The sequence below is a fragment of the Trachurus trachurus genome (assembly GCF_905171665.1).
Source record: "Trachurus trachurus genome assembly, chromosome: 4".
Lineage (NCBI taxonomy): Eukaryota > Metazoa > Chordata > Actinopteri > Carangiformes > Carangidae > Trachurus > Trachurus trachurus.
This window is the reverse complement of record NC_139898.1, coordinates 8779506-8807491: the sequence shown is the minus strand read 5'-3', so window position 1 is coordinate 8807491 and position 27986 is coordinate 8779506. Positions and strand designations below refer to the sequence as shown.

Sequence of the window (27986 nt, the reverse complement as noted above, 5' to 3'; positions counted from 1 at the left end):
GCAGCACCACCATGCAGATGTGACATTTTCCAGATGTGATTTAGCCATGTAAACTACCCAAATGGTGTCCTTTTTTAGTACATATTACCCCTCCTCATACATGAATGAACACCAACATCAACCTCCTAGTGACTGCTAAATTCCGCAAGTTGCATTTTCAAAACTTGTAAGAAGTTACCGTTACAGCGTTCCATGAATGCACCTTGGCTTGTCACTACAGTTACTATAGAAACGAAACTTAGCCCGGGCAGCTAACGTCTACAACCCACCGACAGTAGAGGGTCGTGTGTATATTTATTAGTTTGTAGATATGGTAAGTTTTTAATGTGTCCTGTTCAGTTATGAGTTAAGTACCGACAACAGTAGCAAACCTCGGTACCCTTGAACGCACCAAGCCGACAATTGTTTGCTAACGTTAGCATAACAACCGTAGCATTTCCGCTAATGTTATCAGTTTGTTAGCATGTTAACTCTTCTTACTAAACTAACGTTACTCCTTGGCGTGTTGTTTATGTAACGTTAGGCACTTCTGTGAAACCAAATGAAGCAACCGATTATTTATATGCACATGTGTTACAATAAATAACAACCAACGAGCTAAGTTAATGTTATCAGCTACTACTAAATCTCGCTAACTTTAATTCAGCATGTTGGTGCCTTACTTTAACTAAAGAACATGAAGTTGGGGAAAGGGGTTTTTAATTCAGCTAAAATATATACTAATGCGTGTAAAGATCATCTAATTTGGGGGGTTAATAGGTTAGTTTTAACTGTGAAGGGGTGACCAGCAGCACTCAAAGGTACTAACGTTATAGCCCCAAGACAATGAATATGGGGTAACGTTACTGGTCAGTGTTTATGAACTTTGACTTTCCTGTGGCAGTGGGTAAGCTAAAGGGGCCATACATTATGTATTCCATGTTGTGATCTGACACAGTAGTTGATTCCTGGATGATTGGTCTGATGAAACACTTTCATCCATCAATGAAAACATGTTTATGGAGTTTACATAAACCCTACTGTTTCGTAGAGCAGATGAGAGGATTGCTTATTTTATTTACCAACTCCAGGAGCTAAAACATTCTCATATAACAATAAGCTGAAGACTAGAAAGCATCTTGAACATGCTGTCCTTTAACACATTCAAACCCACTCAGACCAGAGTCAGAATAAAGTCTTCTGTTCACCTTGTCCGCATGACTTTGGACTGTGGGAGGAAATTAGAGCTGCCATGGTGATTGTCTGCACAGAGGGTGCAGGGAGCCAAACACAGACCTCTGTTGCTGCGATGTGACAGTGCTAACAAATGAGCTGGAAGTAAGCTAGAAGTTTGTAAAGATACACTGAACAACCTGAAACATAAAAGCACTCATTGGAAAATAATTACCTATAATGTATGAGTTGTAGTACATGGACTAAAACATGAGAAAAGAAAATGGCCCACTGACAGCTGTTTTACAGACTATAGTTTCTGGTGCAAAGTTAAATTGTTTGGACTCTGTTTTTCCTTGTTCCTAGGGAGAGTAATTATGAAACGTTTTGGGTGACAGTAATTTAGACTGAGGACTAAACAAATCAATTTCACATAAAAGTTTTAATTTAGAATCTGAGCCTCGTGGTTTCAATCAGCATTTTGATACCTCTTTCATGTTTACAAAACAGTCTGATGAGTTAATTTGTGCCTCCACATTCGTCTGATTTGAGCCATCCTTTGTCTTTTTCAGGAGGAACGCTACGCCTTTCTTGCTGAGTGGTATGACCCTATTGCAGCTCTCCAGCGTCGCTACCAACTGTTCTACTACCCCAAAGATACCTCAGTGGAAATGGTAGACATTTAATATTTCAGTTGATAAATAATTCATTTAGAAAACTACTCCTACTACTACTTAGAAAAACAAGACAGTTGTATTAAGCTTTTTAGCATTTAAATCAGAATGTTTAATTTAAAGAGACTGGTAGGGTAAGATGTAGATGTATTCTTTCCATCCAAAAAATGTACATGACATTGACAGCCTTGGAGTGTATGTTATTTAATTGCTAAGTTTGTGAGTACTTGACATTTGTATAAATGCCAGAATATGGTATAGTATTTATCACGTTCATTTAAGAAAAATAACTGAAATGTTTGTTTTTATTTGCAGTTTGATGTTAAGAACCAGCGAATATTTTTGAGAAGGACCAAATGTGAGGACCTCCACCAAGAGGACCTGTTTGTTGGGAATCGAGTGAATGTTTTCTCACGGCAGCTTAGTTTGATTGAATATGGGGACCAGTACACAGCAAACAAACTTGGCAGCAAAAATGAAAGGTATGATTGTTTTGGCTGTTATAAATTTGTATTATCCTCACCAATTATATGCCTCACATGTTTGTTTGTAATTTAAATCCAAACATGATCTTTATTTATGTATCTATACATACAACCTAAATCCATCTTTATGCAAAAAATACTCATAAACAATATTCGCTGCCACAAAAAAAAAACTCAGTCTCCAGAGAGGTGAAGATGGTTGTTAAATTATAAATTAAATTGATTAAATAAAAGTAATTGTATTTCTTGATTTCCTGTAACATGTTTTGTGTAAACTGCAGTTAACATTTACAGTAAGTTACATTTATTTTCATAATTTGATTACATTTTTTTTCCTGTTGTTAGATACAGTATTATGAGTATGCTTCATCCTCATCAACCTCCATCTGCCAAATAACAGATCTGTTCTGATCAAACACACAATATAATATAAGAATATTAATATAAGATTTACGTTAATACTTAACTTTTGACTATAATTCATCATAAATTCCTTTTTGTTTGTTCAATAAAAATCTGCAGGATTAAGTTATTCAACAAAAAAAACTACTGAACTGGCCAACAATTTAGAACTAGTTGTCAGCATTTGGTAAACCACAATTTCCCTTTTATCTAATGCATATTCAGCTATAATACAGGACCCTATCTAAAACACTACATACATTTACTTTCCTGTAATGCAGAAGTGTTTCTGCTATGGTGTGAGATGTCATGTCTTCTGTTGTCTGTAATGTCAGATATTGTTCTCTCAGATACTGATGCATTTCTCCTCTTTATGTTCTTTGTTTTGTCCTCTCTTCATTGTTCAAGAACTCTTGCTTTAATAAAGCCAGATGTTGTTACCAAGATCGGAGATGCCCTTGAACTGATATACTCCTCCAACTTGATTGTGACCAAAGCCAAAATGACAAAGCTTACATGGTAAGGTCAAACACCTCACTGGCCACTGTCTAATAATACTCCAAGTCGCAGTCTGGTAATATATCAGAGAACCTCTTGTCAAAGAAGCAGACACAGGCTGTTTGGTGCGGGTATCCTCACACAAACAGATGGATGGCTCTGCTGTCACACACACATTAGGAACATATGGTATTCCACGGCCCAGACGAGGTTTGCTTTTAATTACTTCCTGACTGTTTTATCAGGTGTTCATTCATGCTGTAATAATAATAATTATCAAACCAGTCAGACTAGTATATAATTACACACACAAAACAAAACGTGCCCATCCCTGATTTCATTTTATATTTTTAATATTTTATTTATTCACATAACTGTGCAACATTGTACTAAAAAATCAACTTGCATCTAAATAGAGTTTTTTTTTTTTCTCTCTTTGAATTACTAACTTTTGTGACCATAATACAACCAACTACCGGTAAGTTTATTAAACTTAAAGGGACAACGAGGAGTTTCTATTCGGTTATAAAAAAGTCTCACGTTAATGTGGATGAATCTCCGCTACCCACACTTGTTAATGGGCCCATTTTCGATAAATATATCGTTCTGTCTCTATCGTTATTTTGTTATTATTAGTGGTGGCGGAAGTGCTGGTCGAGCCGACCAGCGTTTCCTTCGTTGCGAATCATGAGAATAACGCAGCCGCATCGCCGTTTATGGTCGGAACTACGGTGGTATGTGAACCTCTTTGAACCTCTGACTTTAATTATTGATGAATGAAAACATGAGTCCGTCTTGCGACCGGTCAAAGAAATGTACGGTGCGCGCGGAGGCTCATAAATGTAGTGTGAAAACGCTTCGCTTTTCCAAAACTCCTCGTTGTCCCTTTAAAGCAGAAGTAAGCAATCCAGTCGTTTTGGCTAACTTCTTGTCAGCTGATGGAGTTAGCAGTCCCCGCCCTCGTCCCTACGTCACCACATTCACGCGCATCCCTTGGCTGCACACACAGAGAGGACCGCCCCTTTATGCCGTTCTCTCTCCTCATTGGATAAAGGTTGTAGGATACAAGGAAAGTTTTCTCCTCGGCTTACAGCAGAGCAGAGTGACTGACAGACCCGTGTTTCGGACCAATCACTCTATATAAGTGATTGCTGTCGGAAGATAGAACTATTTAAGACTTATATTAACACAAACATTCCGCTTACTTCTGCTTTAATGCAGAATTACTAGGAAATTGTGCTGCCGTTTCTGTCAGCTAACATAATAGTCTCTAAGCCCTCTCCACACTGTCAGGAATTAAATTCTGGTGGGAAAAACAGTGGGTCTAAAAATACGAGACCTATCCCCCAAGGCTGCTGAAGCCCCGTAATTTTCCCTCATAAATCTGAAGTCATCATTGGTGGGGATTTATTTTAATCATCTCAGAATCATTGTCTTTTACCAAATGGTTAAGAAGGTAAGATCTCACACACTAAGAAGGAACCAGTTCTGTAAAAATGTAATTGTAAAATATTATTGACCTGTGTAAATGTCTTTGTTGGTAGTTAGGTACACCGTCGATACCATAAGATACCTTGGACAATCAATAACTGCATGGTTTATGGTTTTCTTATAGGAGCCAAGCGACAGACTTTTATGTGGAACATCAGTCAAAGCCTTTCTTCAAGTGAGTGTCTGTGCAAATGATTTTCCAGTTTTGAGCAGAGATGAACATGAGGGTTTTTCAGTGACTGGTCAGTGTGATAAACTGACCCTGTGACAGTGATCCTGTAGTGACATGTAGACACATTTAATGCAGCTGACCTGGTACAGCTGGTAAGTACTGCGGTTAAACGAATGCTCCATTTTACAGTAACCTTGTGCAGTTTTTGTCCTCTGGGCCTGTGGTTGCCATGGAGCTGATGGGTGATGAGGCTGTGTCTGTCTGGAGGAGGCTCCTGGGACCTGCAGACTCTGCTGTGGCACGGAGGGAGGCCCCGCAGAGTGTCCGTGCCCAGTTTGGAACAGATGGCATCAAAAATGTTGGACATGGCTCTGACTCACTTACCGCAGCAGCAAGAGTAATGACATTAAGCCTCTATTCATGTTCACATGGCCGTTGTAGCCCATGCTCCAAAGAATGCCACATATTGTGACCTTATGATTTTTTTTCCCCCTGTTTCTTTGTTTTATTAGGAGCTTGAATATTTTTTCCCATCCACAATTGGGCACGGTCCCTCAAATACAGCTATCTATACAGACTGCACATGCTGCATCATCAAACCTCATGCCATATCAGAAGGTAAGGAGCACAAGTCTACTCAACAGTATCTGCAGCTTAAGATAATACTACATGCTTTTACTTCTATCTGTCTGTTGGTACATCTGTAATTCAACCAGCTGCAGTGTGAAAAGTACTGGCTTGTATAAGCCCTTCCACCTATGGCTGTTAACGTGTTTTCGGTCCCACAAAGGCACTACATGGTGACCAAATTTGGCTTTGGATTTTTCCAAATCCCTGCCTTGATCCCTGTTCATGGAGCATGCCACTAGAGCTCTGACCTGTGAAATTTGCAATTCTCTGCACGGAGCCAAAGTATGCACACAAAAAATTGTTGACTGGACTGGTTCAGGACATATAAGACCGAACGCAGTGCATTAAAATGAACCATGCTGCCATGAACCATAATCTGATCTATGGTCCTCCTGATTTGAACTCCGGTGCCTATGCTTAGTGGTAATATTTATGGCATGTGATTTGAACTAGCTTTACATTTAGTCTCAAAGTATATACAGGCATTGTGCTTCCTCTTTGTGCTTCTCTGTGTTCCAAAAACACTTGTCTACACTACACTACGTGAACCCTTCTTTTGAAAAATCCATTAACATTGTAAGATGAAAGGACATGCTGTTTGGAGAGGCCTTCTTTATTTTTTAATATTTATTCAATAGGAACATCTGAGCAGAAAACTATGATGAAAGGGACCAAGCAGAATTGACACCATATTATTGTTGCTGAGTTAAGAGCTCTCAATTTTTAATTTCAATCTTTAATCCCCATTGTGTCAGCATGGTAACTAGGTTTGCCAACACCGTGGTTCTCTGCATGCTGCTCACTGGCACCGCTCTCTGCCGCACCTACATGGAATGGTGTCATAATTGATCTTATTGCTGTTGTTCACTTTTCCTGCTATGGCAAGTTAAAGAGTCTGCTGTGAGAAAGCTCGATGAGAATAGACCTATTAAAGACCCACACAAGTATGGGCAGGCTTGTTTTTGCAGCAGGTTATAAAATAAGCAACTGCTAAAAAACCAGCAACAGTTTTAAATTCCTACAAAACGGGGAGTACACAGGTATGCTAGTGGTTATAAATGATAACTCCCATTTATTAGTATCGGTGCTGTAACTGTCAAAACAGTTTTGTTTTAGAAAATATTAACAGCTGTTAATTCAGCCCGATGCTTTCAGCAGTTTGCTGTTAAAAACATGTTTTATTTTTTAACATTCAAGTACATTTTATTTGAATATTTCCACTGTAGGCTTTTGTCATAGGAGACATTTATGTAAGCTTAAGTAAACACAATCTTCCTTTGTGCTGCCAGCCTGGTAGGTATTTGGATTGCATCACCTCAAGTGGGCTGTGCTGTTTACACTATAACTGACAGTCCCTCTTTTACAACGACATGGTTATGACCCATTCATACACACACACACACACACACACACACACACACTTACTGCATTGCCATTTGTCTTTTGACATTCTTGTTGCAAAAACATTGTGGATGAAACAGTAATTAAAGTCCTGCTGTACTACCCAAGAAAAAAAAAATTCAAACACAATTCCTGAGATGAAAAATGTGTTGTACACTGAATTTACATAATGTATTGCTTGATCTGGCTTCTGTCTCCCACACTCTTTTGCAGAGTCTCCAGGTATCACAGCACCACGCACACACTAAGCCCAAGTGAACATTTCGGCTTTGCGAGAGGTTGCATTCACATTATCTGATTCTTGGGTCGGAGTTACATCACTGGAAGGCCATAAATTTTAATGTGACCATGCAGTGTGTTTACCATCAGTCATGATCTGACACCTGCGGTCTGAGACAAAAATAGAAACTCAGTCTGTGGGGTTTAAGCGAGCTGACCTCAAGCTGAGGCTTTAAGTCGGTTCAAAGACGAATAGAAACAAAAAAGCTTGCTTTGATTTCCCTGGAGGATCACTTAAGAGGTTAACATACACTATGTGTACGGGGGCCGCAGCCAATCACAGCCGCGACAAAGGAAGTTGTGACTGAAAATGCAATCAGACATGACTGGAATAGAGAAGCTTCTGTTGCCAGGCACCCAGAATAGGATCACCTAGCAACAGCACCAGCTGCTTTTGGGAGCTGCGTTGAGAGTGTGCCTATCCTAGTCTGTCTGGAGAGTGCACGGAGGACTCAGGAGGTGGTTACTCACCTGATAAACATGTAACCGGACCAACTAATTACCCCAATGAGACAAACTAGTCTACACCCGGTCCCAAACAGAGAGGCGTGACTCCACACGCCAGCGTTTAATATTAATGGAAAAAATGTAGACACTTGGCTGACGAGTGCACAGGCCACCTTTTTATCAGGATGTTAGACTGAGATTATGAGACTGGCGCCCTCTGTCATTTATGTGCGTCTGCAGCCGTCTGACCTTCACTGTCACCGCTGCTCCTCTGTCCCTGCCACCGCACCATTTTTTACATTAATGCACAGCCACAGCGACAAGATGTGCGACGCTGTCTCTGTGAAGTGGGGACAAAAATAATAAATCTCGTCCTCTAACAGTCAGGACATCCGTAAGACAATCTCACTGTGCTTTTGTGCAAAGGAGACACTGTGTTCTTACGTCATTGCAACATATGATAAGGTTTTTATTTGAACAGTAGGATTGCAGTAGCTCCTTGACAAAAATGAAATAATAACTTGGATTATGGCCAAGGCACCGCATCGAACTGTTTATTGCAGCACTAAGCACCTAAATTGACACTTTATGTAAACTCATAAAAGACCATAAATGTGTTCACAGGTCTGACTGGCAAGATCCTCAACTCCATATCTGCAGCTGGGTTTGAAATCTCAGCCCTTCAGATGGTAAATGTTTAACGCATAATTCTCATGTTCTTGTGTTTTGCTCTTGCAGACCATCATGCATTTTCTAAGCTTTACGTCATCTGACTGTGTTCATGTAAATCAGTTTTTAGAGTAAATGTAATTTGCTCCTACGCTCATATATCTTAGCTATACTCATGTAACCAATATGTGTACTCCATTGATTTACTCTGCTCCAGCCTGACCTCATAATTGAAGTCAGCGTCACTGCTGCAAACAGTGACCTCTCACAGTCCATTTGTTTCGCCAAATCAGATGTGATGCACAGTCTGGGCCGTAGGACAAAAATAAATCAATCAGGGATTTATCATGCAGAGCGTGTTGGGCAGTAAAAGGAATAAAATAAAAGAATACGAGCTCGCATTTTTGATATATTAGTTTGGATTTATTCAATGTAAAATTACAAAAGGTCTATAATGATAAAAAAAATGATATAAAAATCCTTCAATGTGCCCTTTTTTTTTTAACATTTCAATTAGATAAATATCCTCTTTTTTCACAGTTCAATGTGGACCAGGCAAATGCTGAAGAGTTCTATGAAGTCTACAAAGGTGTTGTTGCAGATTATCCCGTGAGTATAAACACTGTGTTGTTGTGCCATCATGTTAAGTACCTGCATTATGGTTCTGTAAATTGTTACTTTAGATAACAATAGAAATACATACAGTACGTAATCCCTTGACAGGATCAGATCAGTGTGAGAGTTTGTAATATAGCCAAATGGAGTATTGTCATCGCATATTATCATTATCAGTATTCAGTTCATCTTCATTTATTAAAGTTTCAACACATTTGACTGTATTCCACTTCCCTGCAGAGTATGGTGACCGAGCTGTGTTCTGGCCCCTGCATGGTCCTGGAGATCAACGGCACAGACGCGCCACAGACATTCAGGCAATTCTGTGGGCCCGCCGATCCAGTGAGTCAAAACATCCTCTCCTATTTCCTCTCTAGATTCTGCACTACAAGTAAAAGGTCATGTGTTAAAATTGGTCAAAATCAATGTATCATTTGCAACTGATTATTTACCCGTCATCCTGTTGGAGTTTTCCAAATGCCAGAGTCAGAGAGAGGCAACAGAAAACATGTTCTCATTAAATGCTAGTTTATTTGGGGCATATATATATATACAGTATGTTACTAAAACTAATGAAACAATCTTGTAGTCAAGTTCTCCTAAAAAAAGAAGCCATTTCTTTCATATATATATTTGGCCGTGTTTCATTATGTGGCCGTCCCTCTGTCTTGTAGCCATGTCTAAGCCCAGTCACATCTTCAGAGTTCAGATTTCATTGTAGAATCTGGGATACAGTCATCCAACCCAGTCAGACCCATAGCTCCCTGTTTAGTCTACATTTTGAAGATTTGCTGGTATTTGTGTGTGAACACGTGCGTGCATGTTCCTGGGCACAGTGTAACCAGCGCTGTAGGGCTGCGTTAGTGCGTGATGTGAAATCTAATGATAAGAGGCTTTGCCTCCAATCACTGGGTTGTTACCATGAAAAAGAGGTACAACACACACACAGGCACAATTCCTCCACAAGTTCAGCATTTGTCCGTGACTCAGCCTTTCCTCTGTTTTTTTTTAATCAAGTACTGTGTTTATTATATGTTCTGTTCTTAATCATCACTCCTCCAGGGCCACAATCAAAATGTTACTGACATTGCAGCCACAGAGCAGGAGAAGCCTTTGTTAATTAGCTAATGATTTCCAGGTCACATGACACTACACCACAGCTCGCTGATGCCAAAATAATTAAACCTTTGCTACCGCCCTCTGTTATTTTATTAGCTACCCTCTTCAGTGCTGGCTGTGGTTTGGTTCCTTACCAGTTAATACTTACTGGAAAGCCCTTTGACTTCATGTAGCTTTATGACTGAATACATTTCTGTCCATCAAAAACACAATGAAGCACAAGATTTGGGTTGTGGCATTATAATTGCAGCTCTAAACATTTTAATGTTGAAATTGGAACAGTTTGTTTTCTCTCTCATCTGCTTTATCTTGTTTTCATCTTCTGTGACCTCTTTGATTGCCTCAGACGTTACTGACTTAGTGGGAGGTTGAGGAGTTTCATCACTCTGTGACCTCAGACTCACCTCAGTGGTATCTGACAAAGAATCTAAACATTAGCACTCCTCCCTGTTCAGTGGAGCTCAGACATTTCATACATGAGATAAGTGGAGAGTCACAGCAGCACCCTGAAATCTCAGAGGAGAGAAATCGTAAACTAGACCAGCGTGTTGGAGGCCATCTGATGAGGTCACCAACAGGGCATGTGTGGCTCCATGTTACATTGTTCTGACAAGATAGTACCAAAGTACAGCACATTTTCTTTTCAGATACATTCCACCCATCATTATCAGGCCGACAGATTGGACAGGACAATCACTGCACTCTCAGTCTGTATGTACAGGTCAGACTGTGTATTAATAGTTAAGGGTCAGTTGTTTGTGATAAGAATAGGCTATTGATTAATTCCAGTTGACTAAAGACTAATCTATAAACAACACAGGTCTTGTGTGAATGAGCACGTGACTGTGCAGCTGGATGGCTGGATTAATGGACCTCAAACACAGTTTATCGTGTCTGAGTCGATTTTAATTGTGAAGAGACCAGAAACATCAAAGTATAAGACTGTAGATATGTTAAGTCTTCAACTAGACCCTTTATATCTCACAAGGACCCTAATGTATTCACACCTCCACACCCTGAGCTGCCTTGCCTTTCATTCACCCGGTCATGAGATTGCGCTCTGTCTTGTGATGTGTCCTGATATCAGAGTGGACAGACACAACGGTCCTCTGTGAGCCAGCCCTGACCCAGCCTGGACTCTCTACCCTCTTGTGTACTGTTTTCTTTACTTATTTGTGTATCTATTTATTTCAGTTTACTCTAAATGAAATAAAACGTAACTACAGGCAGGTAGTGCAGTGCAACAGTGTGTGTTGCTTCACTTTCTCTCACAGCAGATGATGAATGTAAGATTTGATCAAATAGGCCTGAGTTTCCTGTTACACGAGGCTAAGACAAAACATGCTTTACGTATTGATTTTCGACGTATCTATGTAATGCTTTTGTGGAAAAGGATATTAGCTACCGCTGATGGCCACTGTGCTAAATTTAGCGCACTACATTACTGTCACGAGATGCATCTAAGAAGAACTCAAATGTACCTTGACTGACTCAGATTAAAACAAAAGCATGTTGCTCTTTAAGAGAAAATACAACTACTGTAGAAGGAACTGTGAAAAGCTTCCACTGAGATTTAATTTTGAGTATGTTGTGTGTGTGTGTGTGTACATGTGACATTTTGTTCAAAGGCGTAGATTCTTTATCTGGTCGGTCATTATGTGCAATAAAAATCAAAGAGGTGTGACAGTAGTCTTACAGTAGCTGTTGTAGTGATGGTTGTAAAAGGATAAAAACAGTACGAGGTAATTAAGGCAAGAGGAATAGAAGATGATCATCAGAGACACATTAAACCTTTATGGTTAAATAAAAAGAAGACTCATGAATAATAATCCTTTCCTTAGTTTTTTGGGTGACACTTTATAATAATACACACTATTAAGCATTAGTTAAGCATTAAATACTGAATTCATCATTTATAACACATGAATACTCATTAGTATGTAGTTTATAAACACAGTTTTACTCATCATTGATAAGCACTAACTGCATTTATAAACTACTAATGAGTATCCATGCGTTATAGATGAAGAATTCAGAATTTATTAATGCTTAACTAATGCTTAATAGTGTGTACTTATAAAGTGTTTCCGTTTTACATGTATTCATATCTATATATACACATGAGCTTTGTGTCTGTTGTGTACCGAAATCTTTGTCTCTTTCATTGTGTCAACGTTGTAAGTCGTCCTTAAATCCCCCCCAGCAGTTGGTCACTCTAACTAGAAGCTCTGTATGTATGTGTGGATGCACGGTCCGGAGTGAAGTGTGTGTTTGAAAGAAAAAAGTTGCACAGTCAGCAGTGCATGAAGGATCAAGACGTGAGACTTTTTGATTTCTGGGACAGTCATGTAACCACCAGGTCACTCCTCCATGGCCGTTTCTGTCCACAAAAGGCTGAAGTTGTTACGTGATCATCAGTCCGGCACACTATGGGATCCATTAAAATCAAATTAAACACTGACAGCAGGTCACTCATGGGTAACTAATGCAATTACCGAGAACAGTGCTTTGCAAAGAATTCTTTTATCTCTAGGTAGATCTCCCCCCCCCTAATTTCCCCTTTGCCATCCTTGGCTTAAGTCTGATGTGTCATGTGGCACGTAAATGACATGCAGCTACCTGGTCAGATCCATTTTGTAGATAGTTCCGCACAGGATGCTGTATTTAGCCTCCTGGGACACACACTGAGGTCGTACAGGCCTGTATCCTTTATTCTGAGATTCTGAGATGAGCAGCCACAACAGGAGTTCTGCTGCTGTAACTGCTTGGATTATCACCACCATAAAACGGCAATACCAAGATTTATTTATTTAGCAAGATATTTGAAATACCACATTGTTTGGTCTCCGCCCTTCACCGTTGATAATGACACTCAACTGATAGAACAACACCAACAGCCATGCTATCAGCTCAGAGGATGTATGAAGACACAGTCGTCCTTTTGAGTTAAAAGCCATTTTCAGTGAGCTCACAGTAACAGTGCTAAAATGCTCATGCCAAGAAGCTACTGTGTTTACTACGATAGCCATCTTAGATAGAATAGAACAGTTGCCAATTACCAAAGGAGTCATAAACTATGAAGTGAAGTCATAAAAACGCTGCCTTGCTGACAAGTCAGTGAGCAGGATTCATCTTCTGAAAATCATGACCGTCTGCGCCAAAGCTGACCAGTTGAAAACATGGCTGCCGTTTACCAATCAAAATGCGTGTGCATGATCTTTTCCTTTTTCACTGTTTGTTTTATTGTTTCCTGATTTTTGTCTATCCAATCATAAGCAGCCGTTACTGAAAGTTTTCCTAAGATTTTTTTTTCTTTTTCGACACTCACACAGAGTCAGTCAGACATTTTCAGAGTTGCACATATTTGGGGGGGAAAAAAAACATTAAATCCGATGTACTGTAAGTGTCGGGTTTTGTACATTCTTGGCACTGTAATAGTCAAATGCTCCATAATGATTTTCCTAATTGAACATCATAAGATAATGTGCCGTGTACACAATGCTACATGCTTTGGAAAAACGCTGTAATAGAACCGAGTTGAGCCACAGTTCCCTGGTGATCTACAGTTCCCATGATCCTTGAACTGTGGAATATTTTTCTTTCACAGTCAGTTAAGTGTTGCATATTATAGTCATTTAAAGCAGGAGGCTTGCTGTTCATGAGTTTTTAGCTTTGAGTCGCGTTGAGGGGAAGGCCAAGTTGATTTACGACCTTGAAACTCACTCCTGCCTTTTGTGTGCGTCCTCCATAAACCACCGCAGGATAAAGAACCTGTCACAGGAAATATCCCAGTGCCGCAACACCACTGCCACTTTCTATAGTTCACAAAACAAAGACAAAACCAACCTTTTTTTTTTCTTTTTTTTTGGGGCGGGGGGGGGGGGGGGGGGGGGGGGGGTATACAAATGTATTTTTAAATCAAAGCGGGGCAGTGGGAGAATATTTTCTTTGATGTTGGCCTCACTGCTCATTAAAGATAAAACTAACTTTTTTCAAAACAGCAAAATCTCACATGACTCGTTTTTCCCAATGTATCAAACATTACACAAGTACTATATGTTACATAACCTTTGCACTCCTTTCTGAGTTAATAGTCATTTCAGAGAATGAATTATTCCCATAGTATTCCTCCCCTGATGGTGGACCCTGTGTGGGAGGGTTGTGTTTCCCGGCACAGAGTAGCAAAGGGCAGGAGAGCCCAGCTTTGACCTTGGGAGTGTCTGATGTTGAAAGGAAATAGACAGTCGCTCCAGATCAAGCTGCCGCCCGAAGTAGAAGTGCTAACTAACTAACTCTTCATGAGCAACGGAAAGCAGAAGTTCAGAGCCGTGCTGAGATGTAAGACACCTTATTTTGGGTGTGTCGTTATGAGTGCATCTGAAAATGTATGGAAATGATGACTGTCATCCAAGGCAGAGTGGAATTATATGGAGCTGAAGAGGTGTCGTTTTAGCTTAATCATTATATGTACTAATAAAAATCTAATCTGTAATGTGGTAATAATAACAACATGGTAATGATCTAGTAATCCTAGTAGGACCATAGGTAATACATCACTACCTGTTGTAGTATTATATCAAGCTACTGAGACAGTGCTCGGGCTTGGCCCAACATTTCTTACATCATGAGTTGTAAAGTGGAGGTTGTGCTAATCTGTCTCCTGACTGTTAGTGTGTGAGAAGTTTGCTGAGTGTCAGAGTTTTGTCATTTCCTGTCCAGTATCACATGTTGAGCCGCTGAGTAATCACTCTGCTCACACACCACAGTACAGGATGTTCTGTCTCAGAAGTCACTATTGTGTTAATTTGATATTTGCAATGAAACATGTTGCCCTTGTCTTCATCTGTGTCATCTGTGCTCTTCAAGCTGAACGCTCCTAAAAAATGATTTTTTTCAGTGTTTTATTAGTAAAGGAATCACAATCCAGATGTTTTTCATTTTTTACCCAACAGGAAATTGCACGACATCTTCGTCCAACCACATTGCGTGCTCTCTACGGTAAAGACAAAGTGAAAAACGCAGTCCACTGCACAGACCTCCCTGAGGATGGTGTTCTGGAGGTGGGTGGCATTTCAGTGACACACACACACACACATACATGCTTGTGCTGTCCATGTACTGGAGAGAGCACCCACGTTATTTCATCTGTGAAGTGCCTCTGATCCCGCAAATGGTTTCCTCATTGTCTTCCAGTCCATGCATAACTACCTTGTGTTTAGCCAAGAACAAAACCCCCTCGACAGTGTGAAGCCGAGTCTCATGACTCCGCTCTGTGGGCTCGGGGCAACCTTAGATCACACTGGTTTTGAGGAGAACAAGAATGGCAGAGGAATTTGAAACAAAACCATTGTTTAACAGGGAGTGGGTCTGACCCATTGAGCGTCATTGTTCAGGAAAAACTCCTGATCTGTGGCCTGGACAAATGCCTCCTTGTTAAACATTAGCCTGTGACTGACTGAGCAGCCATTTTCCCAAGACGGGGACATAGTGACCAAGAAAGGCTTGTACGGAGGCGAGTTCACTCTGACTGTTGTGTTATGACAGAGAGAACAGAGGCTGATACTTTGATGTTTTGTTTTGATTCTGAAGGCCGTGTAATTAATTTTCATTTCCTCTTCCAGGTGCAGTATTTCTTCAAGATCTTGGATGGGTGAATGCGAACAAGAAAAACATGTTTACTCTGGACTCAAAGACTTCACAGTTGTCTCATTTTTTTTCTCTTTATTGTTTCAGCCTTATGCAGATTAAATAAAGTGACAAGAGCAGACTCCTGACAAGTGTTTTGATCTTCAACACTGAATTAAGTATTTCACACCAACTAAACATCTTATTACACGGGATACTGCATTGCCTCTGATATTCTCTAACTTTATGACCAGCGACTTTGGTATTGGATTCATACATTACACTTTGAAAAAAATGTACAACTGCATAAATATAAAATTCTTCCACCATGAAAATGGCTAAAACATTCAATAGTAAGTAGCATCACGTCATGTGATGTCTCCAGCAAAACAGATTTCAAAGCACTGAGTTGCCACTGTTTCCATGGAGGTGACAGTCTTCTAGGCTGGACCCACAAAGCTCTACACTATGAATTAAGAATGAACAAGATGTAAGAATATCAAACAGAAATGTCATCAAACCATATCCTACAGCTAAGGTGAGCAACAAAGAAAAGGTGTACAAATGTATCCTTCCACAGTCAACTTTTAACAACTTGAATAAAGAAACAATCAAAAAAAGAAGAAAGAAGAGATTCCATGGAGCGCAGTCATTTACTCATACATGGGCCTTAAAGGTTCAGAGTACCATGCTAGTATTTCAGTTAATCAGAGCACATTAACACGCACTTCACACACTCACATAAACTAAGACACCTGCACACAGACACGAGCGCACGCGCACACGCACACACCTTGGACCACTAAAGCTGACATAAGACGAAGAGATTACAACAGGACTAGACTACAGCACTGGACACTCCAAAAATATATAGAAACCACATTAGGATGAAATACTTTGGGGACAGAAACACATCAGTAGTGGAATTGCGGTTTTACAGTAATAGATGAACACATCCCATGGCTCAAGGAATATTTTCATTTACAGTAGAATAAATATTTGCTATTGCTACTCTTGTATTTTACATACTAACCCTCGACAAACACACAGAAAAGCTAGTGTAAAGCACACGGATTAAGCGTAGGTCCTGTATATTATGAATGTTCAAAGACTAGTGGTGTTTTATCTGAACTCTTTAATTTTCTCTACATTTTATTTGTTTTTAAAATGAGAGTGCGTGTCATGGCTGAGGTCATGAGGTGATGGTGATCTTAACATCGAAACGTCCTTGATAGCGGTCTTTCTCGCTGTAGTTGATGTTTGCTCCGTATGCTCTGCACTCGATGCGGATGTCCTTGGTCACGGTGAGGTTGGCGAACTGAATGGCCACCAGAGGCTGCAGGTACTGAGGCTGCAGCAGCTTGCCGTAGTACGGGTAATACTGGAGGGGGAAACCGCCGCCGATGCCAAAGTACTTGACCTCTCCGACCATGCCTTCATCCTCTTCTCTCTGCGAACATGATAAGATGCATTAGATTCAAAATCCAAACTTTTCCATCCCAGTATATAAGTGCCAGTACATAGTGGGCGGATGCTGTCATCTTTGAACATACCTTATTTTTGCAGTGGATGGGGATCAGGTTATCCAGGCTTTTGCTCTGCAGAGCCTCTGGGAGTGAATCGTTGCTAGCAGGACCCTGACAAAAGAGAATGGTTGATGAGTGGGCTGTAAAGTTAGGTTTGATCACCAACACAACCTGATGCTGCTAAATTTAGTATGAATTTAGTTTATTTATTTAAACTGTGCAAAAGACTTTTAAAGCAGTGAAACTTTAAAGTGGGTTGTTATTCCTCCTCCTTCTGTGTAAAAACTAGGACCGTGGAGTGTGTGTGTGTGTGTGTTGGGGTGAGGTGGGGGGTTGCAGAGCCGGATCAACATCTGTATGAGAGGGTGAGTGGGTGGGTGGGATGCCAGCACCGTTGTGTTACACGTGACACCTCTGGTTGCTGATCCTGGACCTGCTATCTAAAAATCACTTTGTTTGGGTCAGTGTAAACAAACGAAGGCGGTGTAACGAGGACTCTTCTTCGTTCTTAACGTTTCTCTTAAAAAAAATGTCCTCATTGTGCAGCTCTACCTGCTGACAGTTTAGTCGTCTATCCCGTCTTACAACTTTGGAGCGTTCATGCTCTACTCCAGCGAGGTCAGACGACCAGCTTTCATAGTGTCAGGCCAGGTTCACGAGCGAGTGAAATAAGATCCTGTAAAATTAGCTGAACAGTGTACTATTGTCGGTGTTGGAGTATTCTGCCAGTGGTTTGTGGACGTGTCTGTTGCTTTTTTCACAAGGTAAGTAAGAAGTGAGAAGGATCTTGTTTAAATTGGAGGTTGACATGAAAGTCCAGATGCTTAGCATTCGACCCCAGATCAGGCCACCAAAGGTTCTATATAATTTGATACAACAGTAGAGCATTGCACTTTGTGTGTAAAATGAGTTGATCTCTCTCAAGTGAAAATAGGCAGGCTCAAAGAGAAATCCAACATCTGACTGATATTTAGAGAGAAATGTTTGAAATGTCTATTTTTACCAATATGTGCAGTTTGTGAAGTGTCAAATTTATCAGTGTGAATGCTAAAAACACCTACCCGTGGTCTGAAGTTGACGATCTTGTTGAGCTTGACAATGAGGCAGGGCTTTCCAGCTGCAAATCCGTACGATTTATCACCTAACCCTGAGCAGTCCCCAAGCAAGGTCCTCTTGAAACGACAGGCTGACCTCTGTCCATCGCTACTTTCCAGAGGTCCACGATCAATGTAAGTCTTGGGTACCTCTACAAAGGTAAAAAAAATAATAATAATAAAAGACACATTAGAAACATTCAAGACGATCAAACATACGCTTATTTGTATTTACAAGAAATTAAGATGACAGAATATTTCCAAACATGAGGGTGCTGTTTTTTATGAGAATCAAGTTAATGGGCTGTACGTATTAGTAACAAATCTTGATTGGTGATTGTTACATACCCATCAGGGATCAGCCAGAGAGTATGACAGTCCCTGATTGATGATTGGCTTATACTTGCCTCCACAGTTTTCATATTTCTTTTGATCAGTCTGGTTAACTTCTTCATAATTTTCAAGCAACTTATCCATGCTGTCGATGTACTTCTTATATGAACTTGCATCAGTCTTGTTGTAAGAAATCTCATGTTTTTCTGAGCGCGGGGTGTGTGAGAGACCTGAAAAACAGAAAGTTGTTTGATTAAAATACTTAAAGGCAATGTATTGACTTTAAAGAGAATTAAATACAACAGTTTGAACCAGTATAAAACTCCTTTTGTTTGTGGAAATAAGTGAATTTCCTGACAGAAGCCACACTGTGTCTCGTGCAAGCTATTCTTTGTGGGCCCCAGAGAGTCCCTGTCTATTATCTTAGGACAACACAATGTAGGGTCTTGGGGATTTCCTCAGATGGTCTTTGTCAGCTCTTTATAGCAGTAATTTTCCACAGACCTTGTGCACAAGGCCTCAGTGAGGCGTGGCATGAGGAGAATGAGATGGGCAAGGGAGCGTGAGGAAAGGAGACGTTTGTGAACCTTTTTTTTTCCAGGTTCACTGGTGGATTTGTTTATTTGTTGCCGTAGTTATGAGCGAGCCTGGAGTCGTGCGTACGGTGGGGAGAGAGGGAACCAACGTTTAGTCATTAGAATTTCAGTGGTGCCTTGTGAAAGTTCACCAATCCCTCGTCCCCACCCATCCACTCTCACGTGTGTCTCTCTCACAATGGAAACTTTTAGCCTCAGAGTGAGAGGCGGGCTCTAAAAAGAGAGAGAGAGGGAGAGAGAGAGAAAAAAACCAAAAAAAAACCTAACCACTCTCTGCTTCCTTTATCGTGCCACTACTGGAAACTCACTTGAGCTCAGAGCGCTCGGCTCCACACACTCACTTTGTTGCTTTGCCGAGCTTCTCTGTCATTGTCAACAGCCGTGGACGGCTGACGGACAAAACGGCAGAACTAACCCGTGTGCATGCAGCCACTCATTTACACTGGCTGCTAAAAATACCGCCAAGGGTAGAGAGCATGTGCTGTGCAAACAAGTCGAGGTTGGGCACTTGAAAAAAAAAAAAACCTACACTGACTCCAAGCTTACAGGAAATTTCGAAACGCTCATAGTGAGAGTGTGGCAGTGTTCAATGGTGTTGTTCCCGAAAGATTACAGATTAGAATTTTTTCTGCAGCAAAACAGGCTTAGAGGCCTCTGAGCTGAGACACAACTAAATCTTTTTCTGTTATTAAGAATAAACTGGAGACTCTGGCGGCCACTGATACATATACAAACACACGAGGCTGTGACGCAAAACCGTGGCATACATGAATTGTTTCAGTCACAATGGGTGTAAGCTTCAACAGTTCCCCTGTAGCCTGAGGGGAGAAACATTGACTGGCTGAGAGGAGTGAAGGACAAAATGGCTGAACCTATCTAAGGTCAGAAAGACTCCTGATAGAGTAACGGCTCACAGGCACACCCCAACAGTTATTTATAATCACACGAGACAGGCACACAGCCACATTATCTCACACACTCAGCCAAAAACTTTTCTGATCACTGCTTTCCTTCTTTATCTGTTTCATTTTTTGAGCTGATGACACATCCAGCAGATCACTGAGTAAGGTTCAAGTAAAACATAAAGAACATATTTACCCGGGGGAGCAACTCTGTCCTGATAAGTGGGTTTGTAGTTGCTTAATGTAAGCAGCATGGCCTGAATGGTCCCAATGAAAATCCCAGCCAAGCATCCATAGAATATCACGTAGAACAGGAAGATCTTAACTGTAGGGGGAAGAGGAGATATCATCAATATCAATGCAAAAATAAACTGAATGAGAAACACATTCAATTCAACAGTACAACAGTTTCTGATATCAACCTGATAATTTGCTGTTTTATTTCATTGTAAATAAATGTCTGTTGGTCAATAAAAACAATGCTTTATAACTATTTTATGATCTTTTACTAAACATCATGAGACCAGCTTTTTAATGAACTGAACCGGATGACGTTAGATTTAACAAGGGAGGCTTTTATTTTCACAGAGAACAACTTAGTTTATTGTCAAGGCAACTGTAAGCATTAAAGATCAACATTTGGACAAAACCTCCTGGCGAAAAAGCAAAAACCTCGAAGAATCGTGTTAAATAGATCCTCCCAAAAACTGTGTCCGCTCAGTGTGACCCCTTTCTTTCCCCATCACTGAAGCCCTTTTTAGAACAAAGACAGGTTTTCTTTTTCCTACCCAATTCAAAATTTCACCCAATTATGCAACAGCGGGAGGGCTGCAATACCAGTAGAACAAGATGAGTCACTGGTGGTTCCTGTCACAGCCGACCCCTTCCCCCGCTGTGTCGCCACTTACTACAGGTTGGGCAGAGAAAAACACTGTCCTCACTTTTACGTGAACAAAACAAGCCCATTGTTTCTTTCTCTGGTTTTTATTCCTGCCATTGTTGGAGAGGGAAACTTGAATTTGGCATTTCTCGTTTGGCTACTTCAAGTGAATTTCGGTGGTGGAGGAACACTTGAGTTTGTACTCTCTGTGGCCTTTGTGTTGTGTGTCAGTAATTAGGTTTTGATCACATTTTGTCCTTGATCTCCAGCTATAAAATATGACATCTATGCTAAAACTCTGTGATGTAATGACGGGGTGGTAAAAATGTTATTTGAGATTATCACAGATCTGAGAATCTCCAGAACAGTGTATGACTCGGGCTTTGTTACTTTCTAGTCTGAACCTAGAGCATCATTTTAAAGCAATACACTTGTATTTCTTTATATTGCAATGACAGGTTTACCTGACTGCACATGCGTCTCTTGTATTGGGTTTGGCTGTTGCGTTCATTAACAAGTTTAGTTTCTGTAAAAGGAATGTGACCATTCAAAGCTCCTATTCAATAATGAACTCTTTAACCTGCCTTCCTATCTCAAATTGTTCAACAAAAACTTCATTCAACATTTGATGCCAGAACATCCACAGACGAGGTTTTGCTAGTTCACCACGGATCCAGAGAGTGATATGTTTGTTGTTTCGTTGCACCTCGACAAACTGACTTTTGCCTGTTGTTAGATTTGCGTAGCAGCCACGGTGAAACCAGTTTGGCGGGTTTGTTCGGAGGTTTCCCCGCCACAACTTGATCTGCTGCCACAGACTGTTGTCAATGGAGAGTTGATTCATTTGTCTCACTCTCACCTCCTAGACACGTGAGATGTGAGCCGATGTGTTTCAGCACACGAGACCAGGAACAAGTCCCCGATGGTCAAATGCTGAACCATACCACAACTACCAAAAAAAACCTCCCAGTAGACACAGGGAAATGTGTCAGACAGTAGAACAGCAAAGAGTCAATATCAAAATAAATGGTATATGTCTACAGTGAAGACAGACACCCTTGATTTTGCGTTGACATGACTACCAGTTGCCACAGACAGCACCTGCTTCCAATGTTTAAGCGTGGTTTGCTATTTTCTAATGAACATGTCTGCAGCCATGGTGGCAGGATTTCTGTGTGTGTAAAACAAATTGTCTTTTGTCCTCTCTGTTGAATTACAGGCTATTTGTTAAGAATCATCACCTGTTGTATGGTCATGTTGTATTTGCAAAACAAATTACACGTCGTCTCATGAGTGCAGGTGAAAATCAGATGAACTGGCCTGCCAGGCTACAGGACAGTGTTTTTGCCCCCAGTTTACTATTCATTTCAGTTGACTGTTGCTAAACCCATTAAAATCAACACAGGCCCTCCATTAGGCTTTTTACTACCAGGAGATCAATTGTGTGTCAGAACATGTGTGTGTGAACACCATTTTGTCGTCAGAAAGGCCAGATATTCACACTAAACTGCGCTCAGAAACTGGGCCTGGTTGTGTTGAAAGGCAAGAGTTTGAATGGAGAGCGCCTCCCCCACCAGACTGCTGCAGCGTCTTGTGAAGGGGGCCATCGGCACATTCACACCACACTGATGTCTACAGACTTCACTGTTGGTTTCTGTTGAGCCCCCCACCTCCTCCCCCCTCCCTCCACGCTTCACGAGCTCAGAGCTGAGCAACACGACGACACGAGCACACAGAAGCACTGGGCGGTGAAGAAATGAGCGCCCTATGTCTCACGCTGACTACTCGTCGTTTCCTCTTATATATTTCCACACATTAAAAGAAAAACAACACGAACGCTCACGACTGACTCCAAATGTCGTGTTAACCCAAGTAATGGACATTTTCCCACAAAAAGGGGCTGTGGTCGGTTCAGCAACTCAAGGGCACAGACATACCTGTTGCTTTTAGAGCAACACCGCTGACTTTCATGGTGCGACATTACTCTGCCTGACAACAAACAGCACCGCAGCACCGAGCCTGTGACTGATGCCGCCGACACCGTGACTACCTGACTGGAAACATGACTACCATGTTAGCGAGTGGTGATTTAAAACGTCATCTCTGGAGCGGCTCTGGCAAATTCGTTATAAACTCGCTATAGACTACAAAGCAGCCATGAGGGCGATGCTACAGCTGTATTACCGTGTTTTTTTTCCCCTTCGTTGCTGTTTTTTCTTTTTCGCTAAGAAAAAAAAACAACGTGAGGGTTTGAGAGAGAGGGAACTGGAGAAACCATGCCGAGCAACAGCTCCTATCTTCCAGGAAATAAATAAAAATAAATAAATAAGTGGTTGAAGGAGAGGGGCGGCCCTTGAGACATGTGAGTCGTGATCTGTTCCCCGGCACCATGTTACCAAGTGGTGTCTGGACGAATCTGGCTGTTTCAGCCAAGGAAGAAGAAGACTGAAGAATTTGTAAAAACCGCCTTAGTGAGCTTAAAGAGCACTATTTAACAGAGAGCAGTCATCCTATCAAATCAACAAGCGCTGCTGGGAGTATTAGGCGAGCCTGCTCTCGTCTTAAAAGTATTGGAAACAGTGGTAAAACGATTAGAGCTGAATCCATTAAGCTCGGGTTTGAGTGAAAGGGAGGGAAGAACAACCAGGCCTGTGCACAGCAGCCAGAGATTAGCTATCCAAGCTTATTAATAGTAGAAATAAAATGCCCTCTGTTTTTTCTTCAAAAAGACTGAATTCAAAAAAGGTGGTTCCACTCAAACAGACAACGAGCGGCTCCAACTTTCACCATTTGGCTCAGTGAAAAAAAGTCCTGGCCCACCACCACACACTGTCCTTCAAGATGACCTTTTCATAAAGGACGTTTATTAATGAATGGCCCGATGGGGTCAACGCCTCGGGCGACCATTTCCTATTACAATGTAACGTTATTCACCAGAAAACCATTTGACCATTGTAGCCTAAATCTTGTCTACATAATTTATGATAACACCACACAGTCAGTGCAAACGCGTGTGTGATGGGGGGGGGGGTCATTCATTTAAGTGCGAGTTTCCAGATTTATAAAACATATATGTATTAATTGGTCTTAATTGCAACTATATCCAACCTGTAGCATGTCTAGCAGGCTAACTTTGAGAGGTCAGCCCGTTTAACAGAGGAGTTTATTCAGATTTTTCGGGGCCAACTTCTACCTACAGCCTCCATTAAAAACCGAAGTCACGACGCAGCATGTCACAGTCACTGGGCTCTAACAGGTGCTGTCTGTCTGTGTGTGTGTGTCTGTCTGTCTGTCTGTCTACACGACCAGGAAACGGAGAGGGAAAAAGAGAAGAAAAAAGCCCGTTTCTAACAGTCACTTTTCACTCCAGTACATCACTGGTTATTTGACTCTCCGTCGTCGTGTAAACAGCAGCTGTGCTCGTTAGTTCAGTGAAATTAAAAAAATACTTACACCAGCTGGTCCCTGTACGTCCAAGAAACTCCCCCTTCTCTGAATTCCACAAAAAATTTTTCCATCCACCGTCGCTGTCTTTATTTCCCGACATGTTGCTTCCCCGGTAGTATCCTCCTCTTTTTTTCCTGACGGTTTGTCTGATTTAACCGTGATGCCCGGGTTTACTTTCAGCCCTGACTGACTGTTACCCGTCCCTCACAGGAAATGCAAAAGGACAGTTTCGTACCCGACTCCTCCAATTGTACCACTCACAATTTATCTCTCAGGGAAACCGGCTCCGCCTGCTAACTCCCGTAATAAGTTACCCCCCGAGTGGGAGGGGGGGACTCCAGCAAATCACAATCTTCCGCTGCTTTTTGCGTAAGAGGCAAAAGAAAAAGGGGGAGGACGTCGGCTGAAGGGCTGGGGGCGGGGGCGAGGGCGGCACACAGCACTGTAGTCAACGTACGGAGAGCGTGAAAGGCTTCACAGAAAATGTCCAACAGTTGACACACGGTCGTTTCAAATGATGCAGGTGTCATAGTAACCGAGCAACCGATGTGTCGTTCACATCCAATATGGCGGCTGATAACGCTAGAACCAGAACCATGGCCAGAACTCTTTAGCTATAAAGTTGTATGTGTAGTAGTTTGAAGACTAGGCTACTACAGGAGAGTCATCTTGTTGGGTTGAGTGTTATGAAGAACAAGTAGACAGGTAGGCTGCTGGAACAGGAAAAATAACTGTAGTGGCATTTGAAAGCTACATCGTTTAGGCCTAAACCTTAGCCAACTCATCTCAAGTTTAAACTTTGACTTTCAAGGGTTTTTTCTAGTTAGCCTGTATGTTCTCTGATGGAGGGAAAAACATATTTATTTTAAAAAATAGCCTACCATTTATTTCTGGTAGATAAATTATTTTAGCTGAATACAAAAATTTGATGATTTTAAAACCCACCCGTGTGCTCAGACTCAGTGTCACTTGGTCATGACATGAGTCACAATGAGGATACTGTGCTGAGAAATCAGAGGATGACTTCATTATTGTGTGGCTGTCTGTGTGTGTTTTTTTTGTGTGTGTGTGTGTGTGTGTGTGTGTGTTTTGGTTTTGGTTTTTACCTCTCCAGACTGTGTTCATTAGGGAATACCTGTGTAAGATTAAACGAATCACAGAGGATTGAATCGAATTAAATAAGACTTATCTCAGTTATAGCTATTCAATATTTTCACAAACAAACTCACATAGACAGTCAGTCAAACAAACAAGTCTATCCTGTAACTTTATCAGTGCTAGAGGAATGGAGGGAGGGTTTCTGGGAAGTTGCCTCAAATGAAGCGCAGAAGAACTGGAACAAGAATGCTTCTGTGCTACTGCTAACCATTCACTGTGATAATGGTCTGCTCATTCAAGTCCTAAACTTACAGGTAGGCTATAAATAATGTAGCTGAAAAACGTTGTTTTGCATTGTAAGCACTGTATAGCCTATCTCTAGCACTGAGCCTGCTCTCTTTGCTCTCTGTGATCAAGTTATAAACAACTGCTCTGTCAGTCTTTTAAGTTACGCATGTAGCCTATTTATGCTTTGTTATGCTGTAATTTCATTTGTTAATACATGGAACAGCTTTCACTGAACATATATCTTGTAGAGGCTTCTATATCTGTCACGAAGACTGACCTATGCATGCTCTGGCTCTCAGGAAGTCACTTATGTTTCTGTAAGCTACAGAAATGAAAGCTACAGTACTTTGCTTGCTTATCTAAAAGTACCAGCTGTCATCAGAGCACCCATTGCCACTGCGAGACAAAAACAACACTTACAAATTTACCAATTCCAGAAGTAGAAAGTCATCAGGAAGGTGTGACAACACCGATGACTGCATGTTGATTCTGGGAAGCAAACCCCAGAGAATTTACTGTTATAGCCCTTTCAATGACAAGTAAAGAGACGTTTTAACACAAGACAGAAAGTTTCAGGAAATTGTGTTTAGGAAATTAGAAGACAGATATTGAGAGCAAGCTAAAATTAACTGATATAAACCAGACTTCTGTCCACTACGTAAAGGGAACGCCCCTAAATTCCTCAAATAGGATGCAAATCAAAATTGTGTAAACCACAACTTATTCCAATTGAGTAGCTAGAAAATTCTGTTTGGATGTGCAAAACAGGTCTCTGCTGGTTTTCACAGCATAAAAACAATGTAGTACATTCCTTTTTCAGACTATTGAGCAGCCCACAGTTTACACAGATCAAGGGTTTGCCAAGATTACCAGTAGGTGCAGCATTCTGAGATAGGTTGTGGATGGAATCTGGTATGCGACGTGTGAGCTACACTTGAGCTCCTCTACAAAAGCGTGTCTATGCAGCAGGCTGGCGGGACCATGGCCTGGTGGACTGGCTCTCTCTGACAGTGCAATGGATACACACACCAACCTAGAGCCAGACACCTCAGTTAATAATCTTCTACAGTCATCTGAGACAGTCAAGGCCTGAGGATGGACTTTAAATACTGAACTCTTTTCAGTCGTTCACTAAAACAGATTCAGATTCATCTTCACAATAGTTATTCTCCTTTCCAATATGAAAGAATTTGTCACACTAGAACGAACGACTTCTTCAGTGCACATTTACCAAGTCAAAATGTAAATCCATCACCCAGCTTACATCATCCTCTCTGTCCTCCTCTATAATTTCTTAGATTTGCTACATTAGTTTGAATAGAGAAAATAAATAGGCTTTCAGATGTTGAAGGTGTGAAAGAAAAGTCGTTTGTAGATTGGGCTGTGATTTTCTCTAAGGAGCTGCAGCGCTGGTGTTTATTACACTCTCCACAACTCAAAGAGACCTGACTGAAAACGATAGCAGTGCTCATACACAGCAGGTGTGCAAGATGGTGACCTTAAAAAAATGTTGTCATGTCAATGCTAATGTTATGAGTGTTGGTATGCAGGATTCACAGCACTTAACTGACTGTACCATCAGCTGTGGCAGCTGTACTTAAGATAGCTACTCTGGTAGCAATGCCACACTGTACAATTATTGTCCTTGTTCACTCACTCACTGCTCACACAGTCCTGTGCCATCAAGATATTGAATAACAATAATATGACAAATGTTGACAACAGTTCCTATTAAAGGCAGAGTAGTGTATACAACACAGTGTTCCCTGAAATATACGGAGTGGGTTTGAACAGTTTCCAACAAGTTTGTAGAAGAAAAGTCGCTTTGTGCTTCTTAACTTGGGTTGGTGATGATGTCCCCGTTCCTGTGTCGTATTACAAACATGTCTTTGTCACAAACCTAATAGCTTGTGGTCGTGTTGGAAAAGTTGATGTGAACTTCTAATTCCAACCGTTATTCCAGGAGGAGCATGCACACCCTTTCTTTAACTTCCTAAACAGAGCATGGGCCTTCTGTGGCCACATGGTGTGACCTTTACATATGTGGGGCCGCCCTCTCCCTGTGGGCTGTCCTGCCCGTGATGCTGGGGCACATGTGAATAAGCAGGCCCCACCGAGCTACCACACTGTGCACAAGATGATCAACAAAACACTGAAGATTCC

General features: G+C 41.2%; 2 protein-coding genes across 2 annotated transcripts; one reads left to right on the top strand and one right to left on the bottom strand.

Moving 5' to 3' along the window:
• The first annotated feature begins 152 nt into the window (after positions 1 to 152).
• On the top strand, positions 153 to 15801 carry nme7 (NME/NM23 family member 7). Its single transcript, XM_083969896.1, has 12 exons — positions 153 to 313; positions 1725 to 1826; positions 2142 to 2308; positions 3122 to 3232; positions 4827 to 4877; positions 5064 to 5271; positions 5387 to 5492; positions 8256 to 8320; positions 8841 to 8909; positions 9156 to 9257; positions 14987 to 15094; positions 15656 to 15801. Exons 1-12 carry the CDS (start codon positions 311 to 313, stop codon positions 15686 to 15688), a joined length of 1125 nt encoding a protein of 374 aa, XP_083826022.1. The 5' UTR covers positions 153 to 310; the 3' UTR covers positions 15689 to 15801.
• atp1b1a (ATPase Na+/K+ transporting subunit beta 1a) lies at positions 15721 to 24725 on the bottom strand. Its single transcript, XM_083969900.1, has 6 exons — positions 24444 to 24725; positions 20307 to 20435; positions 18687 to 18842; positions 18247 to 18431; positions 17213 to 17296; positions 15721 to 17109 (listed from the first exon to the last, which is right to left on the bottom strand). Exons 1-6 carry the CDS (start codon positions 24535 to 24537, stop codon positions 16852 to 16854), a joined length of 906 nt encoding a protein of 301 aa, XP_083826026.1. The 5' UTR covers positions 24538 to 24725; the 3' UTR covers positions 15721 to 16851.
• Between the last annotated feature and the right edge of the window lie 3261 nt (positions 24726 to 27986).